General features: G+C 47.4%; 1 protein-coding gene across 1 annotated transcript in view; it reads left to right on the forward strand.

Moving 5' to 3' along the window:
• The window catches only part of LOC139280909 (aldo-keto reductase family 1 member D1-like), a 79,979-nt gene that overhangs the window by 51,636 nt on the left and 8,035 nt on the right, over positions 1 to 20,308 (forward strand). The window contains exons 4-7 of the mRNA XM_070900714.1: positions 4,793 to 4,870; positions 9,371 to 9,493; positions 12,433 to 12,542; positions 17,085 to 17,250. Of these exons, the coding sequence (XP_070756815.1) occupies positions 4,793 to 4,870; positions 9,371 to 9,493; positions 12,433 to 12,542; positions 17,085 to 17,250 (477 nt within the window). The remainder of the gene's footprint in view (positions 1 to 4,792; positions 4,871 to 9,370; positions 9,494 to 12,432; positions 12,543 to 17,084; positions 17,251 to 20,308) is intronic.

A 20,308-nucleotide genomic window follows, 5' to 3' on the forward strand; every position in this document is an offset into this window, starting at 1 on the left:
TGTGAGATAGCCTGGATTTGCAATATATACAGAAGGATTGGAGACGCAAGGAGATTAATTGAGAATGACATCACAGCACTACAAGGGGTTACCTTTAGGATATAGAAAGACACTAGCCACGAGAATGAGATTGGGAGTTCTGAGGGATTTAAGTCAGGGGATAGATAGCCTGTTTGTAAGTGCCAGAGTAGGAAACAGAACAGAGCTGGCAGAATAAGTTCTAAGAATGGAGAGATCCAGCCAGAAGTCACAGTTCATATAGGAACCAATAAAATAGGAAAGCACAGGATGGAGGCGTGACCAATAGAGAGATTTGGTCACTCTCAGAAAGACCAAGGATCTCAGCATATTTGCACAGGTGTCTGAAAGTAAATTTAAAAGTTAGGTACTGTTAACTTTGTCAAGCTGCAGAGAACGTGTAATATTGTCTGGTATGCAAGAAGTTACTTCAAAGATATTATTCCAAAGCAGCATTGTGTGTCCCCTAGCCAATTTTGACAGCTTGAAAATCGGTTGGGTACAGACTGATAGTTGCATCCTACTGTAAGTGGCAGCTATATTTGTGGGAAAACACTGCTTGAATTCTGTGAAAGGCAGACCACCTAATGAGAGATACATTTTTAATATCCTTTGCTTCTCAGTATTGTGAAAGGATTTTTATGGTATATGTGATGTGGATTATGTTACTTATGAGATGCTCAATGATGTCAAACCTGAGGGTAATATTTAATGTAAAAATCCAAAACTGAACAGAGATCTTTGAGAAAGAGTTTGAGTGGGAAAAATGTGTCCCCTTAGTGCCATCAATGGGGCACGAGACCAGTCTCGCTCGAGGCAAGGTGAATCCAGTGCCGCCGCCAAATCTGGCACTGCCCCGTAGCGCCACCAGTAAGAGGTATTGCCGGGAACGACAACGTCAGGTAGATAGGAAAGGGCAGGGTGTGTGAGATCAGAAAGATCAGTGAGTGTGCAATGCTCAATAACCACCCGATTTGCAAAATTCATTCTTGCCACTTATCTCAATGCCTGGAGTAAACACCGCCAAGGAGAGCTGGCATGCAGCACCAGGAAACCGGCTCCAGGGACATTCGTTAAAGGGATCATCAGTCAGGAGAGAGAAAATGGGGAACGACAGACCAGTTAGCCGGATATCAGTACGAGGAAAAATGCTAGAATCTATTTTTAAGGACATGGCAATGGGGCACTTAGAAAATAATAATGGGATTGGGCAGAGTCAACTTGGATTTATGAAAGGGAAATCATGTTTACCAAATCTGTTAGAGTATTTTGAGTTTGTAACCAGCAGAATAGATAAGGGGGAAACCAGTGGATGTGGTGTATTTGAATTTTCAGAATGCATTTGATATGGTGCCAAACAAGAGGTTACTAAACAAAATTAGGGCTCATGGGATTGAGGGTAATATACTAGCATGGATTGAGAATAGGACAGAAAACAGAGAGTAGGAATAAACGGGTCATTTTCGGGTTGGCAGACTGTAACTAGTGGGATACCGCAAGGATCCGTCCTTGTGCCCAGCTATTCACAATCTATATCAATGATTTGGATGAGGGGACCAAATATAATATATCCAAGTTTGTTAATGTTACAAAGCTAGGTGGGAATGTAAGTTGTGAGGAGGATGCAAAGAGGCTTCAGGGGGATATAGACAGGCTAAGTGAGTGGGCAAGAACATGGCAAAGTTAACCACCTTGGTAGGAAAAATAGAAAAGCAGAGTATTTTTTAAATGGTGAGAGATTGGCAAATGTTGGTGTTCAGAGGGACCTGGCTGTCCTTGTACATGAATCACTGAAAATTAACATGCAGGTACAGCAAGCAATTAAGAAAGCAAATGGTATGTTGGCCTTTATTACAAGAAGATTTGAGTATAAGAGTAACGATGTCTTACTGTAATTGTATCATCGTCATCATGATCATCATAGGCGGTCCCTCGAACGGGGATGACTTGCTTCCACATGAGTTTGTAGATATTTCAATAAAGGACCCAATGTTCCAGTCCTGAACTTCAGGGGTGGAAGATGCCTGTGCGTGGATTTTTTTAACGTGTGGTGACCGTTGCTCATTAGCCACCATACGGGCTTGACAGAGCTGGGCCTTTATCCAGTGGCAAGGGTTGAGCAGGACGACTGGAGACCAGCTCTGCTGCACGGACCTAGTGTGCACACATATCGCAGTGTGGGCTGGCCCATGCTGACCCTAGGCCCTCGGCTCTTCTGGGACCCATGACCTCATTTTTCGCACCTCCGTCATGATCTCGCGCCGCTCCTCCGCCACAAACATAATTGTGTGCAATTATATAGGCCCCTGGTGAGACTGCACCTGGAGTATTGTGTACAGTTTTGGTCTCCTTACCCAAGGAAGGATATACTTGCCATTGAGAGAGTGCAACGAAGGTTCACCAGGCTGATTCCTGGGATGGGGGGATTATCCTATGAGGAGAGATTGAGTAAACTGGGCCTATATTCTCCAGAGTTTAGAAGAATGAGAGGTGATCTCATTGAAACAGACAAAATTCATACAGGGCTAGACAGGGTAGATGCAGGGAGGGTGTTTCCCCTGTCTGGGGAGTCTAGAACCAGGAGTTACAATTTCAGAATAAGGGGTTGGCCATTTAGGACTGAGATGAGGAGAAACTTCTTCACTTCTTCAGAGGGTGGTGAATCTTTGGAATTCTTTTCCCCAGACGGCTGTGGAGGCTCAGTCTTTGAGTATATTCATGACAGAAATCGATAGATTTTGAACATTAAGGGATTAAAGAGGGGAAATGGGGAAAAGAGGTGAACTAATTCAAATTATGAAGGAGATCAGTAGGGTAGACTTACAGAAGATGATTTCACTTGAGGCAGAATCCAAACTAGGAGCCATTAATAAATCCAAGTCACTAATAAATCCAAGACGGAATTCAGGATAAACTTCTTTTACAGTGGTTAAAATGTGGAACTCGCTCCCACAATGAGCAGTTGAGGTGAATAGCATGGATGTAACTGAGGGGAAGTTAGACATGTACATGAGGGTGAAAGGGTGAAAAGGTTATGCTGATAGGATTAGGTGAAGGTCTGTTTCTGTGTTAATTCTATAGAATGTCACCAAATTGAGAATGATTTCAAACAATAAAAGGGTTATATTATGTGAACAGGTTGCATAAACTAGGCTCATATTCCCTTGAGTATGGAAGATTCAGGACAAAGCACCCCATCCATCACCTTAAACATTCACTCTCTCCACCACCGGCGCACCGTGGCTGCAGTGTGCACCATCTATAAGATGCACTGCAGCAACTCGCCAAGGCTTCTTCGACAGCACCTCCCAAACCTGTGACCTCTACCGCGACTCACTCAAACACCATCCGGACTTGGAAATATATCGCCGTTCCTTCATCATCGCTGGGTCAAAACTCTGTAACTCCCTCCCTAACAGCACTGTGGGAGTACCTTCACCACACGGACTGCAGCGGTTCAAGAAGGCAGCTCACCACCACCTTCTCAAGGGCAATTAGGGATGGGCAATAAGTGCTGGCCTTGCCAGCGACGCCCACATCCCATGAATGAATGAGTTTTTAAAAACACCAGGGTGATCTACAGCCACTGTTGCCTGATTGGCTGCATCCAGTAAGATGCCACTAACTACCTGTGCAGACCTGGGCACACCGATCGACCAATACCAATGGCGACCTGCCTGCTCAAGGTCTGGGTCAAAAGAGAGGCAGGTGCAGAGTTATGCAATGGGCAATAATCTATTTGCCTCAATGTGGCAAGAAGTGCACTTCCTACCTTCAAATGAATACTGTGGGCTCCTCTGCTCTGTGCTCAGTCTCTTCCCGTTTCCCAGGCCTTGCCTGTGGGCTATCTCACCACCGGCCCAGAGAACTGCAACTGGAGCCCAGTTAGTGCTCACAGTTGGTGGGATTTATTCCAATGAGGCCTGAGGATAGCCCCCTCTTCAGGCGGTTAATGCCCTGATCATTTAGTGCAAGTTATCAGGCACTATCAAACTTAAGCCTCAGTCTCTATGATCCAGGTGATGACACCAATCCCGTCCAGATTCCTCTCATTAATGATTCATGCTGTAGCTTTTTAAAAATTTGTTTCTGGGATGTTGGTGTCACTGACAAGGCCGGCATTTATTGCCCATCCCTAACTGCCTTTGAGAAGGTTGTGGTGAGAAGCTGCCTTGAACCGCTGCAGTCCGTGTGGTGAAGGAAATCCCACAGTGCTGTTCGGGATTTTGACCCAGCGACGATGAAGGAACGGCAATATACTTCTTAGTCCGAATGATGTGTGACTTGGAGGGGAATGTGGAGGGGGTGGTGTTCTCATGCGCCTGCTGTCCTTGCCCTAGAGGTTGCGGATTTGGGAGGTGCTGTCTAAGCGTGTTATTGGAGCTGCACTCATCCAGGCAAATGGAGAGTATTCCAGTGATATTATCTGGTGCACATTAGGAGCATTTCTTTAAAATACACAGGTGGTCTCATTATCCTGTTTGACCCATGCAGGTCATGGAGGTTCCTAATTTCCTGAATCCCAAGACTGATAATAACCTTCCGGTGATCAATCCCCTTTGCTGCTCATTTCATTCAGTAATATCACTGTAATAAAGCTACTCGGCTGGGAAAAGTAGCAGACGCTTAAAGCACCTGTGGCCCTGTATCAGGTCAGGGGTTAGTGCCTCAAGGAAAGGTTCAATTGGCTGGTTGAATGGTTGGGGGGAGGATCATTGGGAGATTATTCTTCTCTTTGCTTCATGCCTTGTAATTCTTTGTGTTTATATTTCAGCCGGGAGATGCCATTTACCCAAAAGATGAAAACGGGAAGTATTTTTACCACCCAACAGACCTGTGTGCCACCTGGGAGGTATGGTAGGGCATACCCTCATTCTCCCCTCTCTGCGTTATGCGTAAAACTGCCAAATAGATTTCAATTGAGGCAAGTGCAAGGTCATCAACTTTGGACCTGAAAAGGAAAGATTAGAGCACTTTCTAAATGGTGTAAAGCTAGAAACTATGGAGGTCCAAAGTGACTTGGGGCTCCATCTACATCGATCATTAAAATGTCACGGACAGGTACAGAAAACAATCAAAAGACCAATGCTCTGCGGACCTTTCTATCTAGAGGACTAGAACACCAGGGGGTAGAAGTTAGGCTACAGCTGTACAGAGCCCTGGTTAGACCACACCTGGAGCACTGTGAGCCGCTCTGGGCACCACACCTTCAGGAGGATATATTGGCCTTGGAGGGAGTGCAGCGTAGGTTTACCAGAATGATACCCAGACTTCAAGGGTGACATTACAAGGCGAGATTACACAAACTCGGGTTATATTGCTGGGGAATTTAGAAAGTTACAGGATGATTTGATCGAAGTTTTCATGCTTTTAAGGGGAACTGATGGGGTAGAGAGATACTATTTCTGATGGATGGGGAGTCTAGAACTAGGGGACATAACCTAAAGGTTAGAGCCAGGAGTTTCAGGACTGGAGTTTGGAAACACTTCTATTCAGAAAAGGTGATAGAAGTTTGGAACTCTCTTGCACAAACAGCAATTCATGCTGGATCAATTGTTCAATTTAAATCGGAGATTGATAGCGTTTTGTTAACTTGGACACATGTGCATTAATTAAGGAAAGTCAGCACGGATTTGTTAAAGGCAAATTGTGTTTAACTAACTTGATTGAGTTTTTTGATGAGGTAACAGAGAGGGTTGATGAGGGTAATGCAGATGACGTGATGTTCATGGATTTCCAAAAGGTGTTTGATAAAGTGGCACATAATAGGCTTTCAGCAAAGTTGAAGCCCGTGGAATAAAAGGGACAGTGGCAGCATGGATACGGAATTGGCTCAGTGACAGGAAACAGAGAGTAGTGGTGAATGGTTTTTCGAACGGGAGGAAGGTATACAGTGGTGTTCCCCAGGGGTCGGTACTGGGACCACTGCTTGTCTTGATATATATTAATGACTTGGACTTGGGTGTACAGGGCACAATTTAAAAATTTGCAGATGACAGAAACGTTGGAAGTATAGTGAACAGTGAGGAGGTTAGTGATAGACTTCAGGAAGACATAGACAGGTTGGTGGAATGGACGGACACGTGGCAGATAAATTTAACGCAGAAAAGTGCGAAGTGATACATTTTGGTAGGAAGAATGAGGAAAGGCAATATAAACTGAAGGATACAATTCTAAAGGGGCTGCATGAACAGAGAGGCCTGGGGGTAAATGTGCACAAATTGTTGAAGGTGGCAGGGCAGGTTGAGAAAGCGGTTAAAAAGGCTTATGGGATCCTGGGCTTCATAAATAGAGGAAAGAGAACAAAAGGAAGGAAGTTACGATGAACCTTTATAAAACACTGGTTGGGTCTCAACTCGATTATTGTGTCCAATTCCGGGCACCGCACTTTAGAAAGGATGTGAAGGCCTGAGAGAGGGTGCAGAAAAGATTTACGAGAATGGTTCCAGGGATGAGGGACTTCAGTTACATGGATAGACTGGAGAAGTTGGGGTTGTTCTCCTTCGAGTAAAAAAGGTTGAGAGGAGATTTGATCGAGGTGTTCAAAATCGTGAGTGGTCTGGACAGAATAGATAGAGAGAAACTGTTCCCATTGGTGAAAGGGTTGAGAACCAGAGGACACAGATTTAAGTTGATTGGCAGAAGGACCAAAGGCGAAATGAGGAAAAACGTTTTTATGCAGCAAGTGGTTAGGATCTAGAATGCACTTGAAGTACCTGAAGGAGAAATTTGCAGGGCTATGGGAAAAGGGCGGGGGAGTGGGAGCAGCTGACGTGCTCTTGCAGAGAGCTGGCATGGGCTCAATGAATGCTGTAACCATTCTATGATTCTAACTGAAGGTATTAAGGGATATGGGGCAAAGGCGAGTATATGGAGTTCGGTCGCAGATCTCATTCAATTGCAGAACAGGCTCGAGGGGCTAAATCGCTATCCTGTTTCTAGAGCTACTCTTCACCCCTTGTGAAATAGATCCACACATCTGCCCATTCCTCATGCCTCTGTGTAAAATAGTTCAATATTTGTCTGTTCTTCACCTCTGTGTGTGCATTAATTTTATTTGTTTATTATGGTTCTGGATATTTATTGAGCCTTGTATACATGATTGTGTTCCTGGGTATATGATTGTAGACCTGGGTATATGATTGTAGACCTGGGTATATGATTGCAGATCTGGGTATATGATTGTAGACCTGGGTATATGATTGCAGACCTGGGTATATTATTGTAGACCTGGGTATATGATTGCAGACTGGGTATCAGATTGCAGACCTGGGTATCTGATTGTTGATCTGGGTATATGATTGTAGATCTAGGTATATGATTGTGGACCTGGGTATATGATTGTAGACCTAGGTATATGATTGTAGACCTGGGTATATGATTTCAGACCTGGTTATATGATTGCAGACCTGGGTATATGATTGCAGACCTGGGTATCTGATTGTAGACCTGGGTATATGATTGTAGCCCTGGGTATATGATTGCAGACCTGGGTATCTGATTGTAGACCTGGGTATATGATTGTAGATCTGGGTATATGATTGTGGACCTGGGTATATGATTGTAGGCCTAGGTATATGATTGTAGACCTGGGTATATGATTGCAGACCTGGTTATATGATTGTAGACCTGGGTATAAGATTGTAGACCTGGGTATATGATTGCAGACCTGGGTATATGATTGCAGACCTGGGTATATGATTGTAGACCTGGGTATATGATTGTATATCTGGGTATATGATTGTGGACCTGGGTATATGATTGTAGACCTAGGTATATGATTGTAGACCTGGGTATATGATTGTAGACCTGGGTATATTATTGCAGACCTGGGTATATGATTGTAGACCTGGGTATATGATTTTAGACCTGGGTATAAGATTGTAGACCTGGGTATATGATTGCAGACCTGGGTATATGATTGTCGACCTGGGTATATGATTATAGACCTGGGTATATGATTGCAGACCTGGGTATATGATTGTAGCCACTAGTATATGATTGCAGATCTCGGTATATAAATGTAGACCTAGGTATATGATTGTAGACCTGGGTATATGATTGCAGACCTGGGTATATGATTGTAGACCTGGGTATATGATTGTAGCCACTCGTATATGATTGTAGACCTGGGTATATGATTGCAGATCTCGGTATATGATTGTAGACCTGGGTATAAGATTGTAGCCACTCGTATATGATTGTAGACCTGGGTATATGATTGCAGATCTCGGTATATGATTGTAGACCTGGGTATAAGATTGTAGCCACTCGTATATGATTGTAGACCTGGGTATATGATTGTAGCCACTCGTATATGATTGTAGACCTGGGTATATGATTGCAGATCTCGGTATATAATTGCAGACCTCGGTATATGATTGTAGACCTGGGTATATGATTGCGGACCTAGGTATATGATTGTAGACCCGGGTATGTGATTGTAGCCACTAGTATATGATTATGAACCCGAGTATATTTTTTTAAATTCATTGTCAACCCTAATTGCCCTTGAGAAGGTGGTGGTGATCCGCCTTCTTGAACCGCTGCAGTCTGTGTGGTGAAGGTGCTCCCACAGTGCTGTTAGGGAGGGAGTTCCAGGATTTTGACGCAGTGACTATGAAGGAATGGCGATATATTTCCAAGTCAGGAGGTGTGTAACTTGGAGGAGAACTTGCAGGTGATGGTGTTCCTATGCGCCTGCTGCCCTTGCCCTTCTAGGTGGTAGAGGTCGCGGGTTTGGGAGGTGCTGTCGAAGAAGCCTTGGTGAGTTGCTGCAGTGCATCTTGTAGATGGTACACACTGCAGCCACGGTGCACCGGTGGTGGAGGGAGTGGATGTTTAAGGTGGTGGATGGGGTGCCGATCAAGTGGGCTGCTTTGTCCTAGATGGTGTCAAACTTCTTGAGTGTTGTGGGAGCTGCACTCATCCAGACATGTGGAGAGTATTCCATCGCACTCCTGACTTGTGCCTTGAAGATGGTGGAAAGGCTTTGGGGAGTCAGGAGGTGAGACACTCGTCACAGAATACCCAGCCTCTGACCTGCTCTTGTTGTCTCAGTGGCTGGTCCAGTTAGGTTTCTGGTCAATGGTGAGCCCCAGTGTGTCGATGATGGGGGATTCAACGATGGTAATGCTGTTGAATGTCAAGGGGGGAGATGGTTAGACTCTCGCTTGTTGGAGATGGTCATTAGAATGAAAGTGAAAAGGATTTTTATTTAATATAAAAACTGGAAATGCTCAGCAGGTCAGGCAGCATCAGTGGCGAAGGAAACAGTTAATGTTTCAGGTGTGATTTCAGATTTCTAGCATCCATAATATTTTGCTTTAGTACAAGCATTTTTATTTGCTAGGCCCTGGAAATGTGTAAAGATGCTGGTTTGGTGAAGTCGATTGGTGTGTCAAATTTCAATCGCAGACAGTTGGAGCAGATCCTGAACAAACCAGGCCTGAAGTACAAGCCAGCAGTAAACCAGGTACTGTCCATTTACAACATGTAGTGTCATGTGGTGGTCCTACTTATTGCAGCAGATGGAGTGACACCTTCATCCTAAAGGAAGCCTCTCCGCTTGGCCATACATTCCACCACATGTCCCACCAGTAGCAGTGCGGCCCTTTATCAGCAAATCACACCTTGGTCTGTCCCCTGCTCCTCCGGTACCTTCTCCTCCTTTGAGCATCTCACCTTGTTCCATCCCTCTCGCCACTATTTAAATTCCTCGTTCTCTACTGCCCACCCAACTTCCATGCCAATATTCTCACTGAGATATCTGCACTGCTTTCTTCCCTCAGCTTCTGCACCGAGCGACTTCTCATCCTTGGTGATTTCAACCTGAATCGCAACTCATCAGACCCTGTCTCCTCTGAGTTCACTGCCCTCCTATCATCTCTTAATCTCTCCCTCGATATAAACTCCCCTACCCAGATTAATGGCCACATCGTTGACCTTGCCGTCTCATGTCACCTCTCTACTCCCATTATGTCAATAACGTCACTTCCTTCTAGGTCTGCCCCTGAAAAAACTCTCACCCAAGTCACTTACAATTACACTTTAAAATTCCCAACCGTCTAGTCTTTGTCCTGACATTCACCATGTACATCTACAGCTACCAATCTGCTCAATCACACCCTCCTAGTCCTCATTAAAATTATTATTCTCTCTCATCCCGTTCACTCCCACTTGTAACGCCCTCATCTCCGCTCACTTAAGTCAAAGGGACGTAGACTTGAACGTTTATGGCAGATAACTTCTTTAGCTATTCATCACCAGATCTGGCTAGACCACAGAAAGCACTATCGGGTCCTACTCTTCTCTGCCAAAACAGCTCACTATTTCAGGATCATTCTGGAGTGCAAAAATAACCCCCAGATTTTTTTCTCCACTACAAACCGTTACCTTAAACCCCTCTTCCCTGCCTCCTCCATCCTCATCCCCAACAACAAGTGTGAGGAGTTCATGGACACTAAATTTGGGCTAAAAATTCACCAACCTTGCACCCGTTTTTTTGGCGATATTTTTGGGGAAGTCTTGCGGCGGTGGTTTTTAAATATCGCTGGGGAGCGGACCGCCACCATGCAAGACTTGAAATATCGCTTTCGCCAACAATTTGGCTCACAGCGCACCCGTATTTAGGATGAAAAAAACCGCCAGGTAAAAAGCTGCGTTTCAGCCCCTAGAACAGCAGTGAGTATGAAGATCTGCAAAAACGGTTAGTTAAAGTTCTTATTTTTTAATTCTTTTGCAGCGATTCGCTAGTTATGTGTCTTGTGAACGTTTTGTGATTTTTTTTTAGCAATATATTTTTTGGTTTTTTCCCCACTCCCAAGGCCTCTCTCACAGCGGCCTCGGAGTAAAGTTGCAGAAAATTAGTGGTTTGCGCCACAATTCCTCGTGCAATGCCGATTTTTACCGTTGCGTAAATTGAAGCCTGAATTTTAGGCCTTGCAGTGATAGCGGAGTGAAAGCGGTATTTTTGGCGAAAAAAACTAATTTCTGGCCCTTTGTCGATCAGCTAACTCTGCTGCTTCCCTCCAGTCCCCTAGTCCACAGGGACAAACTTCCCCTCAGGTTCCCACTTGCACTCGCCCTGAATTTGCATCTTTCTCTACATTCTCTCCAATATTCCCTCGTGTGCTCTATACGCACGTCCTGTCCATGAGCCCGTCTCCTCTTTTGACCCTATTCCGACCAAACTGCTGACCACCCAACTTCCCTTCCTGGCCCCCATGTTAGCTGATATTGTTAACGGTTCTCTCTCCTCAGGTACTGTTCCCCCGCCCCCTCAAGTCTGCCACCATCACCCCCTCCTCAAAAAATCCACCCTTAACCCTTCTGTCCTTGCTAACTACTGTCCCATCCCAATTCCCTGACTCCCCCACCCTGACTCCACCTCTCCTGACACTCCCCTCTTCCCCCCAACTCTCCCCCCGCCCCGGACTCTCACCCCCGCCCCCGACAACCCCCTGCTCCCGACTCCCTCCTGCCCATCCAGCCCCTGACTCCCCCGTCTCCAGACACTCCCTCTCTGGCCCCGACTCCCACCACCCCCGACACCACCCTCTCCCGAGACTCCTCCTCCGTCCCCGAAACTCCCCCTCCACCCCCAACTCTCCCCCGACTCCCCATGTCCATGACTCCCCCCGCCCCCAAGTCACCCTCTCCTGACTCTCCCCCTGCCCCCGACTCTCCCCCTGCCCCCGACTCTTGCCCTGCACCCGACTCTCCCCCCGCACCCGACAACCCCCTGCCCCCGAGGCCCTCCTGCCACCGCCCCCTGCCCCTGACTCCCCCCCCCCGCCCCCCCGCTCTGGACACTTCCCCTCCGGCCCCGGCTCCCCCCGCCCCCGACACCCACCTCTGATAACACTCCCCCTCCGCCCCAACTCTCCCCGCCCCCGACTCTCCCCGCCCCCAACTACCCCCGCCCCCGACTACCCTCCCTTCCCCAACAACCCCCCTGCCCCCGATTTCCCCGCCCCGACAGCCCCCTGCCCCCGACTCCCTCCTGCCCCCGACTCTCCTCTGGCCCCCGACTCCCCCTGGCTCCCGATTCCCCCCCCTCCCCCAACAACCCCCTGCCCTTAATTCCCTCCAGCCCGCCCCGCCCCTGACTCCCCCCTCTCCTGACACTCCCCCTCTGCCCCCAACTCTCCCCGACCAGACTCCCCCCACCCCCGACTCTCCCCCACCCCTGACTCCCTCCGCCCCCGACTTCCTCTCCCCCCAACTTCCCCTACCCCCCACTCCATCTGCCCCCAACTCCCCCCGACTCCCCCCCGCCCCCGACTCCCCCCACTGAGCCAGACTGAGACCCTTTATACTGAATGCCATTTACACAGAATAATGCCAGGCCAATAAGTGCGTCCACTGCTCTTAATTACAAAAGGCTTTTTCTTTTTGTCTTTTTCTGCTCAGGTCGAATGCCACCCGTACTTTATTCAGACTAAGTTAAATGAATTTTGTGACTCCCATGGCATTGTCATCGTGGGCTACAGCCCCCTGGGAACCTGTCGTGACTCCCTCTGGTAAGCAGTTTGGTGACTTGCTTCCCCTCTCTGAGTGCTCACTCCCTGTTGGGGTATGTTCCATGGGCTTCTCACCCAACTGACCATTCTTCATGTGTGTCGCGGTCAGAAATTGTGCCTGAGATGGTGCAGTGGTTGAGATCAGATACCTTCACGTGGATCTCTATCCTAAGCCGGGTTGTTGGGTTGTAAATTCACCCCCCATCGCTCTGCAGGGTAGAGTCCGTGACCAGCAGCAATTGCTGAAAAGCTGGGTAAGCCCAAACCTCTCCCCAGCTCAGCTAATCTAAGCCCACCTTAGTGAGGTTAACATTCTAACTCTCGACCTTTGCATTGCTGAGTAGGTCACAGCTCAGCAATGTTCAAATCTTGTTGCTACGGACAGAATAAAAATGTCTGCAGCTTTGGGATTGGGCAATTTACCTCTCTCACCGACATCGCTTTACCTCCATAGACACAATTCTTGCCTGATGTGATGCCATAGATGTGCAGTACAATCTGGGCCAGGAATCTTGACAGATTATTCTCCTTCAGTAGCCAGGGGCACTGAGGTTAATTGTAATAGCACAGTTACTCCTGTCTTCATAGTAGTCGGGTGTCAGGCGTTCCCCTGTGGGCAGCACTCATGCCCCTCAGTCAGAAAGTTATGGGTTAAGGCCCCACTCCAGAGACTTGAGCACATAATCCATGCTGACACTTCAGTGCAGTACTGAAGGAGTGCTGCACTGTCGGAGGTGCCGTCTTTCACATGAGATCTTAAACCGAGGCCTCATCTACCCTCTCAAGTGGACATTAAAGATCCCATATCACTAATTAGCAATCTCGTTGTGCGAGGCCCCTTGGGGAAGAGTGACCATAATATGGTGGAATTCTGCATTAGGATGGAGAATGAAACAGTTAATTCAGAGACCATGGTCCAGAACTTCAAGAAGGGTAACTTTGAAGGTATGAGGCGTGAATTGGCTAGGATAGATTGGCGAATGATACTGAAGGGGTTGACTGTGGATGGGCAATGGCAGACATTTAGAGACCGCATGGATGAACTACAACAATTGTACATTCCTGTCTGTCGTAAAAATAAAAAAGGGAAGGTGGCTCAACCGTGGCTATCAAGGGAAATCAGGGATAGCATTAAAGCCAAGGAAGTGGCATACAAATTGGCCAGAAATAGCAGAGAACCCGGGGACTGGGAGAAATTTAGAACTCAGCAGAGGAGGACAAAGGGTTTGATTAGGGCAGGGAAAATGGAGTACGAGAAGAAGCTTGCAGGGAACATTAAGACGGATTGCAAAAGTTTCTATAGATATGTAAAGAGAAAAAGGTTAGTAAAGACAAACGTAGGTCCCCTGCAGTCAGAATCAGGGGAAGTCATAACGGGGAACAAAGAAATGGCGGACCAATTGAACAAGTACTTTGGTTCGATATTCACTGAGGAGGACACAAACAACCTTCCGGATATAAAAGGGGTCGGAGGGTCTAGTAAGGAGGAGGAACTGAGGGAAATCCTTATTAGTCGGGAAATTGTGTTGGGGAAATTGATGGGATTGAAGGCCGATAAATCCCCAGGGCCTGATGGACTGCATCCCAGAGTACTTAAGGAGGTGGCCTTGGAAATAGTGGATGCATTGACAGTCATTTTCCAACATTCCATTGACTCTGGATCAGTTCCTATGGAGTGGAGGGTAGCCAATGTAACCCCACTTTTTCAAAAAGGAGGGAGAGAGAAAACAGGGAATTACAGACCGGTCAGCCTGACATCGGTAGTGGGTAAAATGATGGAATCAATTATTAAGGATATCATCGCAGTGCATTTGGAAAGAGGTAATATGATAGGTCCAAATCAGCATGGATTTGTGAAAGGGAAATCATGCTTGACAAATCTTCTGGAATTTTTTGAGGATGTTTCCAGTAGAGTGGACAAGGGAGAACCAGTCGATGTGGTATATTTGGACTTTCAGAAGGCTTTCGACAAGGTCCCACACAAGAGATTAATGTGCAAAGTTAAAGCACATGGGATTGGGGGTAGTGTGCTGACGTGGGTTGAGAACTGGTTGTCAGACAGGAAGCAAAGAGTAGGAGTAAATGGGGACTTTTTAGAATGGCAGGCAGTGACTAGTGGGGTACCGCAAGGTTCTGTGCTGGGGCCCCAGCTGTTTACACTGTACATTAATGATTTAGACGAGGGGATTAAATGTAGTATCTCCAAATTTGCGGATGACACTAAGTTGGGTGGCAGTGTGAGCTGCAAGGAGGATTCTATGAGGCTGCAGAGCGACTTGGATAGGTTAGGTGAGTGGGCAAATGCATGGCAGATGAAGTATAATGTGGATAAATGTGAGGTTATCCACTTTGGTGGTAAAAACAGAGAGACAGACTATTATCTGAATGGTGACAGATTAGGAAAAGGAGAGGTGCAACGAGACCTGGGTGTCATGGTACATCAGTCATTGAAGGTTGGCATGCAGGTACAGCAGGCGGTTAAGAAAGCAAATGGCATGTTGGCCTTCATAGCGAGGGGATTTGAGTACAAGGGCAGGGAGGTGTTGCTACAATTGTACAGGGCCTTGGTGAGGCCACACCTGGAGTATTGTGTACAGTTTTGGTCTCCTAACCTGAGGAAGGACATTCTTGCTATTGAGGGAGTGCAGCGAAGGTTCACCAGACTGATTCCCGGGATGGCGGGACTGACCTATCAAGAAAGACTGGATCAACTGGGCTTGTATTCACTGGAGTTCAGAAGAATGAGAGGGGACCTCATAGAAACGTTTAAAATTCTGACGGGGTTAGACAGGTTAGATGCAGGAAGAATGTTCCCAATGTTGGGGAAGTCCAGAACCAGGGGACACAGTCTAAGGATAAGGGGGAAGCCATTTAGGACTGAGATGAGGAGCAATTTCTTCACCCAGAGAGTGGTGAACCTGTGGAATTCTCTACCACAGAAAGTTGTTGAGGCCAATTCACTAAATATATTCAAAAAGGAGTTAGATGAAGTCCTTACTACTAGGGGAATCAAGGGGTATGGTGAGAAAGCAGGAATGGGGTACTGAAGTTGCATGTTCAGCCATGAACTCATTGAATGGCGGTGCAGGCTAGAAGGGCCGAATGGCCTACTCCTGCACCTATTTTCTATGTTTCTATGTTTCTATTTAAAAAAGAGCAGGGGTGTTTTCCCTGGTGTCCAGCCCAACATTTATCCCACAACCAACATCACTAAAACAAATGACCTGTTCATTTATCTCATTGCTGTGTTTACGGGAACTTGCTGTGGCTGCTACTTTTCCTACATTACAACAGTGACTACACTTCAAAAATACTACATGGGCTGTAAAGCGCGTTGGGATGTCCTCAGATCACCAAAGACGTTATACAAGTGAAAATCCTTCTTTTTTTCACGTCTACTGACTTACTTGTATTACAGCTTTGCATCAGAATGGAGGGCCAACTCAAAACACAGCACATCGCCCCCAGACAGGGCCTGCAGCAGGTGGTGAGAGAACCAACACGAGGGAAAAACCTACTTGACCTTATCCTCACCAATCTACCTGTCGCAGATGCATCTGTCCATGACAGCATTGGTAGCAGTGACCACCGCACAATCATTGTGGAGACGATGTCCCGTCTTCACACTGAGGACACTCCATCATGTTGTATGGCACAACCACCGTGCTAAATGGGATAGATTCAGAACAGATCTAGCAGCTCAAAACTGGGCATCCATGAGACGCTGTGGGCCATCATCAGCAGCAGAATTGTATTCCACCACAATCTGTAACCTCATGGCCCGGTATATCCCTCACTCTACCATTACCATCAGGCCTGGGGACCAACCCTGGTTCAATGAGGAGTGTAGAGAGCATGCCAGGAGCAGCACCAGGTGTACCTGAAAATGAGGTGCCAACCTGGGGAAGCTGCAACACGGGACTACATACATTCCAAACAGCGGAAACAACATACTACAGACAGAGCTAAGTGATCCCACAATCAACAGATCAGATCAAAGCTCGACAGTCCTGCCACATCTAGTTGTGAATGGTGGTGGACAATTAAACACACAGCTCCCTGAATATCCCCATCCTCAATGATGGCGGAGCCCAGCACGCAAGTGCAAAAGACAAGGCTGAAGTGTTTTAAACCATTTTCAGCCAGAATTACTGAGTGGATGATACATCTCGGCCTCCTCCTGATGTCCCCATCATCACAGAAGCCAGTCTTCAGCCAATTCGATTCGCTCTACGTGATATCAGGAAGCGGCTGAGCGCACTGGATACAGCAAAGGCTATGGGCCCCGACAACATCCCGGCTGTTGTGCTGAAGACTTGTGCTCCAGAACTAGCCACGCCTCTAGCCAAGCTGTTCCAGTACAGCTACAACACTGGCATCTACCCGACAGTGTGGAAAACTGCCCTGTAGAATGGCAATGGGACAAGGTACCAGAGAGTGTCCGGTACCTATGGGACTGTACCCAACAAAGGTGGTGCTCTCCGGAGGCACAATCGGAAGGGGGCTTTTTGCAAATTACATGGTGCTTGTCTGTGTTTGCAGGGTGAACATCGAGATTCCCTCTTTGCTGGATGACCCTGTCCTAAACTCTGTGGCAGCAAAGTACAAGAAGACAAGTGCCCAGGTGGCTCTGCGTTACCAGCTTCAGCGTAACATAGTCGTCATTCCAAAAAGTTTTAACCCAGAACGCATCAAACAGAACTTTGAGGTAAAGTGTAGTTTAAAGTTATTTTACACTGAGGTACCAATTTGTTTAAATGTATTTTACATTGAGGTAATGTTTTGCTTAAATGTGTTCTATTATATAGAATTACATAGAAATTTACAGCATGGAAGGAGGCCATTCGGCCCATCGTGTCTGTGCTGGCCGACCAAGAGCTATCTGGTCTAATCCTACTTTCCAGCTCTTGGCCCAGCTTACGGCATTTCAAGTGCATATCCATAGGATGAGGGTTCCTGCCTCCACCACCCATTCAGGCAGTGAGTTCCAGACCCCCACCGCCCTCTGGGTGAAAAAAATTCTCCCCAAATCCCCTCTAATCCTTCTACCAATTACTTTAAATTTGTGCCCCTGGTTATTGACCTCACTGCTAAGGGTAATGGGTCCTTCCTATCCACTCTATCCAGGCCCCTCATAATTTTATACACCTCATTAAGGTCTCACTTGAGGCCTCCTCTGTTCCGAAATAAACAAACCCAGCCTATCCAATCTTTCCTCAAAGGTAAAATTCTCCAGTTCAGGCAACATCCTCGTAAACCTCCTCTGTACCCTCTCTAGTGCAACCACATCTTTCCTGTAATGTGGTGCCCAGAACTGCACACAGTACTCCAGCTGCGGCCTAACCAGGGTTTGATACGATCCATTCCACTGGTTCTGCTCCACACGAGCTTCCTTCCACCTGTCTCTATCTGACCCTTGCAACATAACCTTCCTCCTTTCTCCCTCGTGCACTTGTCTAGTTTCCCCTTAAATTCATCGATGCTTTTTGATACGTCCTTAATATACACTATAAATGCACACGGGGCCCATGCTTGAGAGAAGGTCAGTCTGTGACCTGTCCTTTATTCCTTAGCACTCAAGTGCAGGAAGTGGGTGGAGCCTCCACTTTTATATCTGAAGATCCAGGTTAGGAGTGCACAATTAGGTCAGATTATACATGGGTTATATTGCTAGTTGAATACATGACATCACCTCCCCCCCAAAAGTCTTATTGGGATCACAGGTTGAGTCTCTCTGGTAGTTTACGCTCTCTGTAGAGCGCCTGAGTTGGGGCTCCGGTTGTTGTGCGCTGGCCTGAGTGTCTGCTGTTTGCGCTGCCTCAGGCCTATCCGGACTGCCCACAGTGACTGGGCTCTCCTCCCTTTGGTCCCTGTGTTCGGTCACCTGTGGAGGAGTGAACTCTATATTGTGTTCTTCCTCTGCTTCTTCTATGGGGTTGCTGAACCTCCTTTTTGTTTGATCCACATGTTTGCGGCAGATTTGTCCATTGGGAAGTTTCACTACCAGAATCCTATTTTCCTCTTTGGCAATCACAGTGCCTGCGAGCCATTTGGGCCCTGCAGCGTAGTTGAGGACAAAAACAGGGTCATTTACATCAATACATCGCGCCCTCGCATTCCTGTCATAGTAGTCATATTGTGACTGGTGCCTGCTCTCGACAATTTCTTTCATGGTGGGGTGTATAAGGGATAACCGGGTTTTGAGCGTCCTTTTCATTAGCAGCTCTGCGGGTGGAACCCCTGTGAGCGACTGTGGTCAGGATCTGGAAGCGTGATAAGCAGCTTTGTAGGGAACCCCCTTGGATTCTGAGCATCCCCTGTTTTATTACCTGCACTGCTCGTTCTGCCTGACCGTTTGAGGCCGGCTTGAACGTTGCCATTCTGACATGGTTAATTGCATTGCCTGCCATGAAGTCCTGGAATTCAGTGCTTGTGAAGCACGGGCCATTGTCGCTGACCAAGATGTCCGGTAGACCGTGGGCGGCGAACATTGCCTGTAGACTTTCTACCGTAGCAGAGGATGTGCTTGAATTTTAAATGTCACACTCGATCCATTTGGAGTAGGCGTCTACTACAACCAAAAACATTTTTCCCATGAAAGGACCTGCGTAGTCCACACGGATGCGTGACCAAGGCTTGGCAGGCCATGGCCAGGGGCTAAGGGGGGCTTCCCTGGGTGCATTGCCCAGCTGGGCACATGTGTTGCACCTGCGTTGCACCTGCGAACACAAAGTTCCAGATCTGCGTCTATCCCTGGCCACCAAACGTGTGACCTGGCAATTGCCTTCATTATGACAATGCCCGGGTGCTCATTGTGGAGTTCTCTGATGAACACCGCTCTGCCCATCTGGGGCATGACTACACGGTTTCCCCACAGTAGGCAATCGGCCTGAATCGAGAGTTCATCCCTGCGCCTGTGAAATGGTTTAAATTCCTCAGGGCATGCCCTGTACGTGGCTGCCCAGTCCCCATTCAGGACACATTTCTTGACTGGAGACAATAGCGGGTCTCTATTAATCTGACGGGCTGGCACAGGTGAGCCTTCGCTTCCGAAAACTACAACAGCCTTGACCATCTCAGCAGCATGCTCGGTAGCCCCCTCAGTGGCAGCTAGCGGGAGCCTGCTGAGTGCATCGGCGCAGTTTTCGGTGCCCGGTCTGTGCCGAATTGTGTAGTCATAGGCGGTTAGCGTGAGTGCCCACCTCTGTATGCGGGCCGATGCGTTTGCATTTATGGCCTAGTTGTCGTCCAAAGGGGACGTTAGAGGTTTGTGATCTGTCTCCAGTTCAAATTTCCTGCCAAACAGGTACTGGTGCATTTTCTTTACCGCATATACACATGCGAGCGCCTCCTTTTCTATCATCTCGTAGCCCCTTTCTGCCTGGGACAGACTTCTGGAGGCATAAACTACCGGCTGTAACTGACCCTTGGCATTGACATGCTGCAACACACACCCGACACCTTAGGACGACGCATCGCACGTTAACACAAGTTTCTTACATGGGTCATATAGCGTTAACAGATTGTTGGAACATAACAAATTGCGTGCTTTATTAAAAGCCCTTTCCTGGCTGTCCCCCCAGACCCATTCGCGACCTTTGCGAAGGAGCATGTGTAGCGGCTCTAGCAGCGTGCTCGATTTGGGAAGAAAGTTACCAAAATAGTTCAGGAGCCCCAGGAACGAACGCAGCTCCGTCGTGTTACGGGGTCTGGGTGTTCTCTGGATTGCTTCCGTCTTGGACGCAGTAGGGCTGATCCCGTCTGCT

This window comes from Pristiophorus japonicus, chromosome 15, assembly GCF_044704955.1.
Source record: "Pristiophorus japonicus isolate sPriJap1 chromosome 15, sPriJap1.hap1, whole genome shotgun sequence".
Lineage (NCBI taxonomy): Eukaryota > Metazoa > Chordata > Chondrichthyes > Pristiophoridae > Pristiophorus > Pristiophorus japonicus.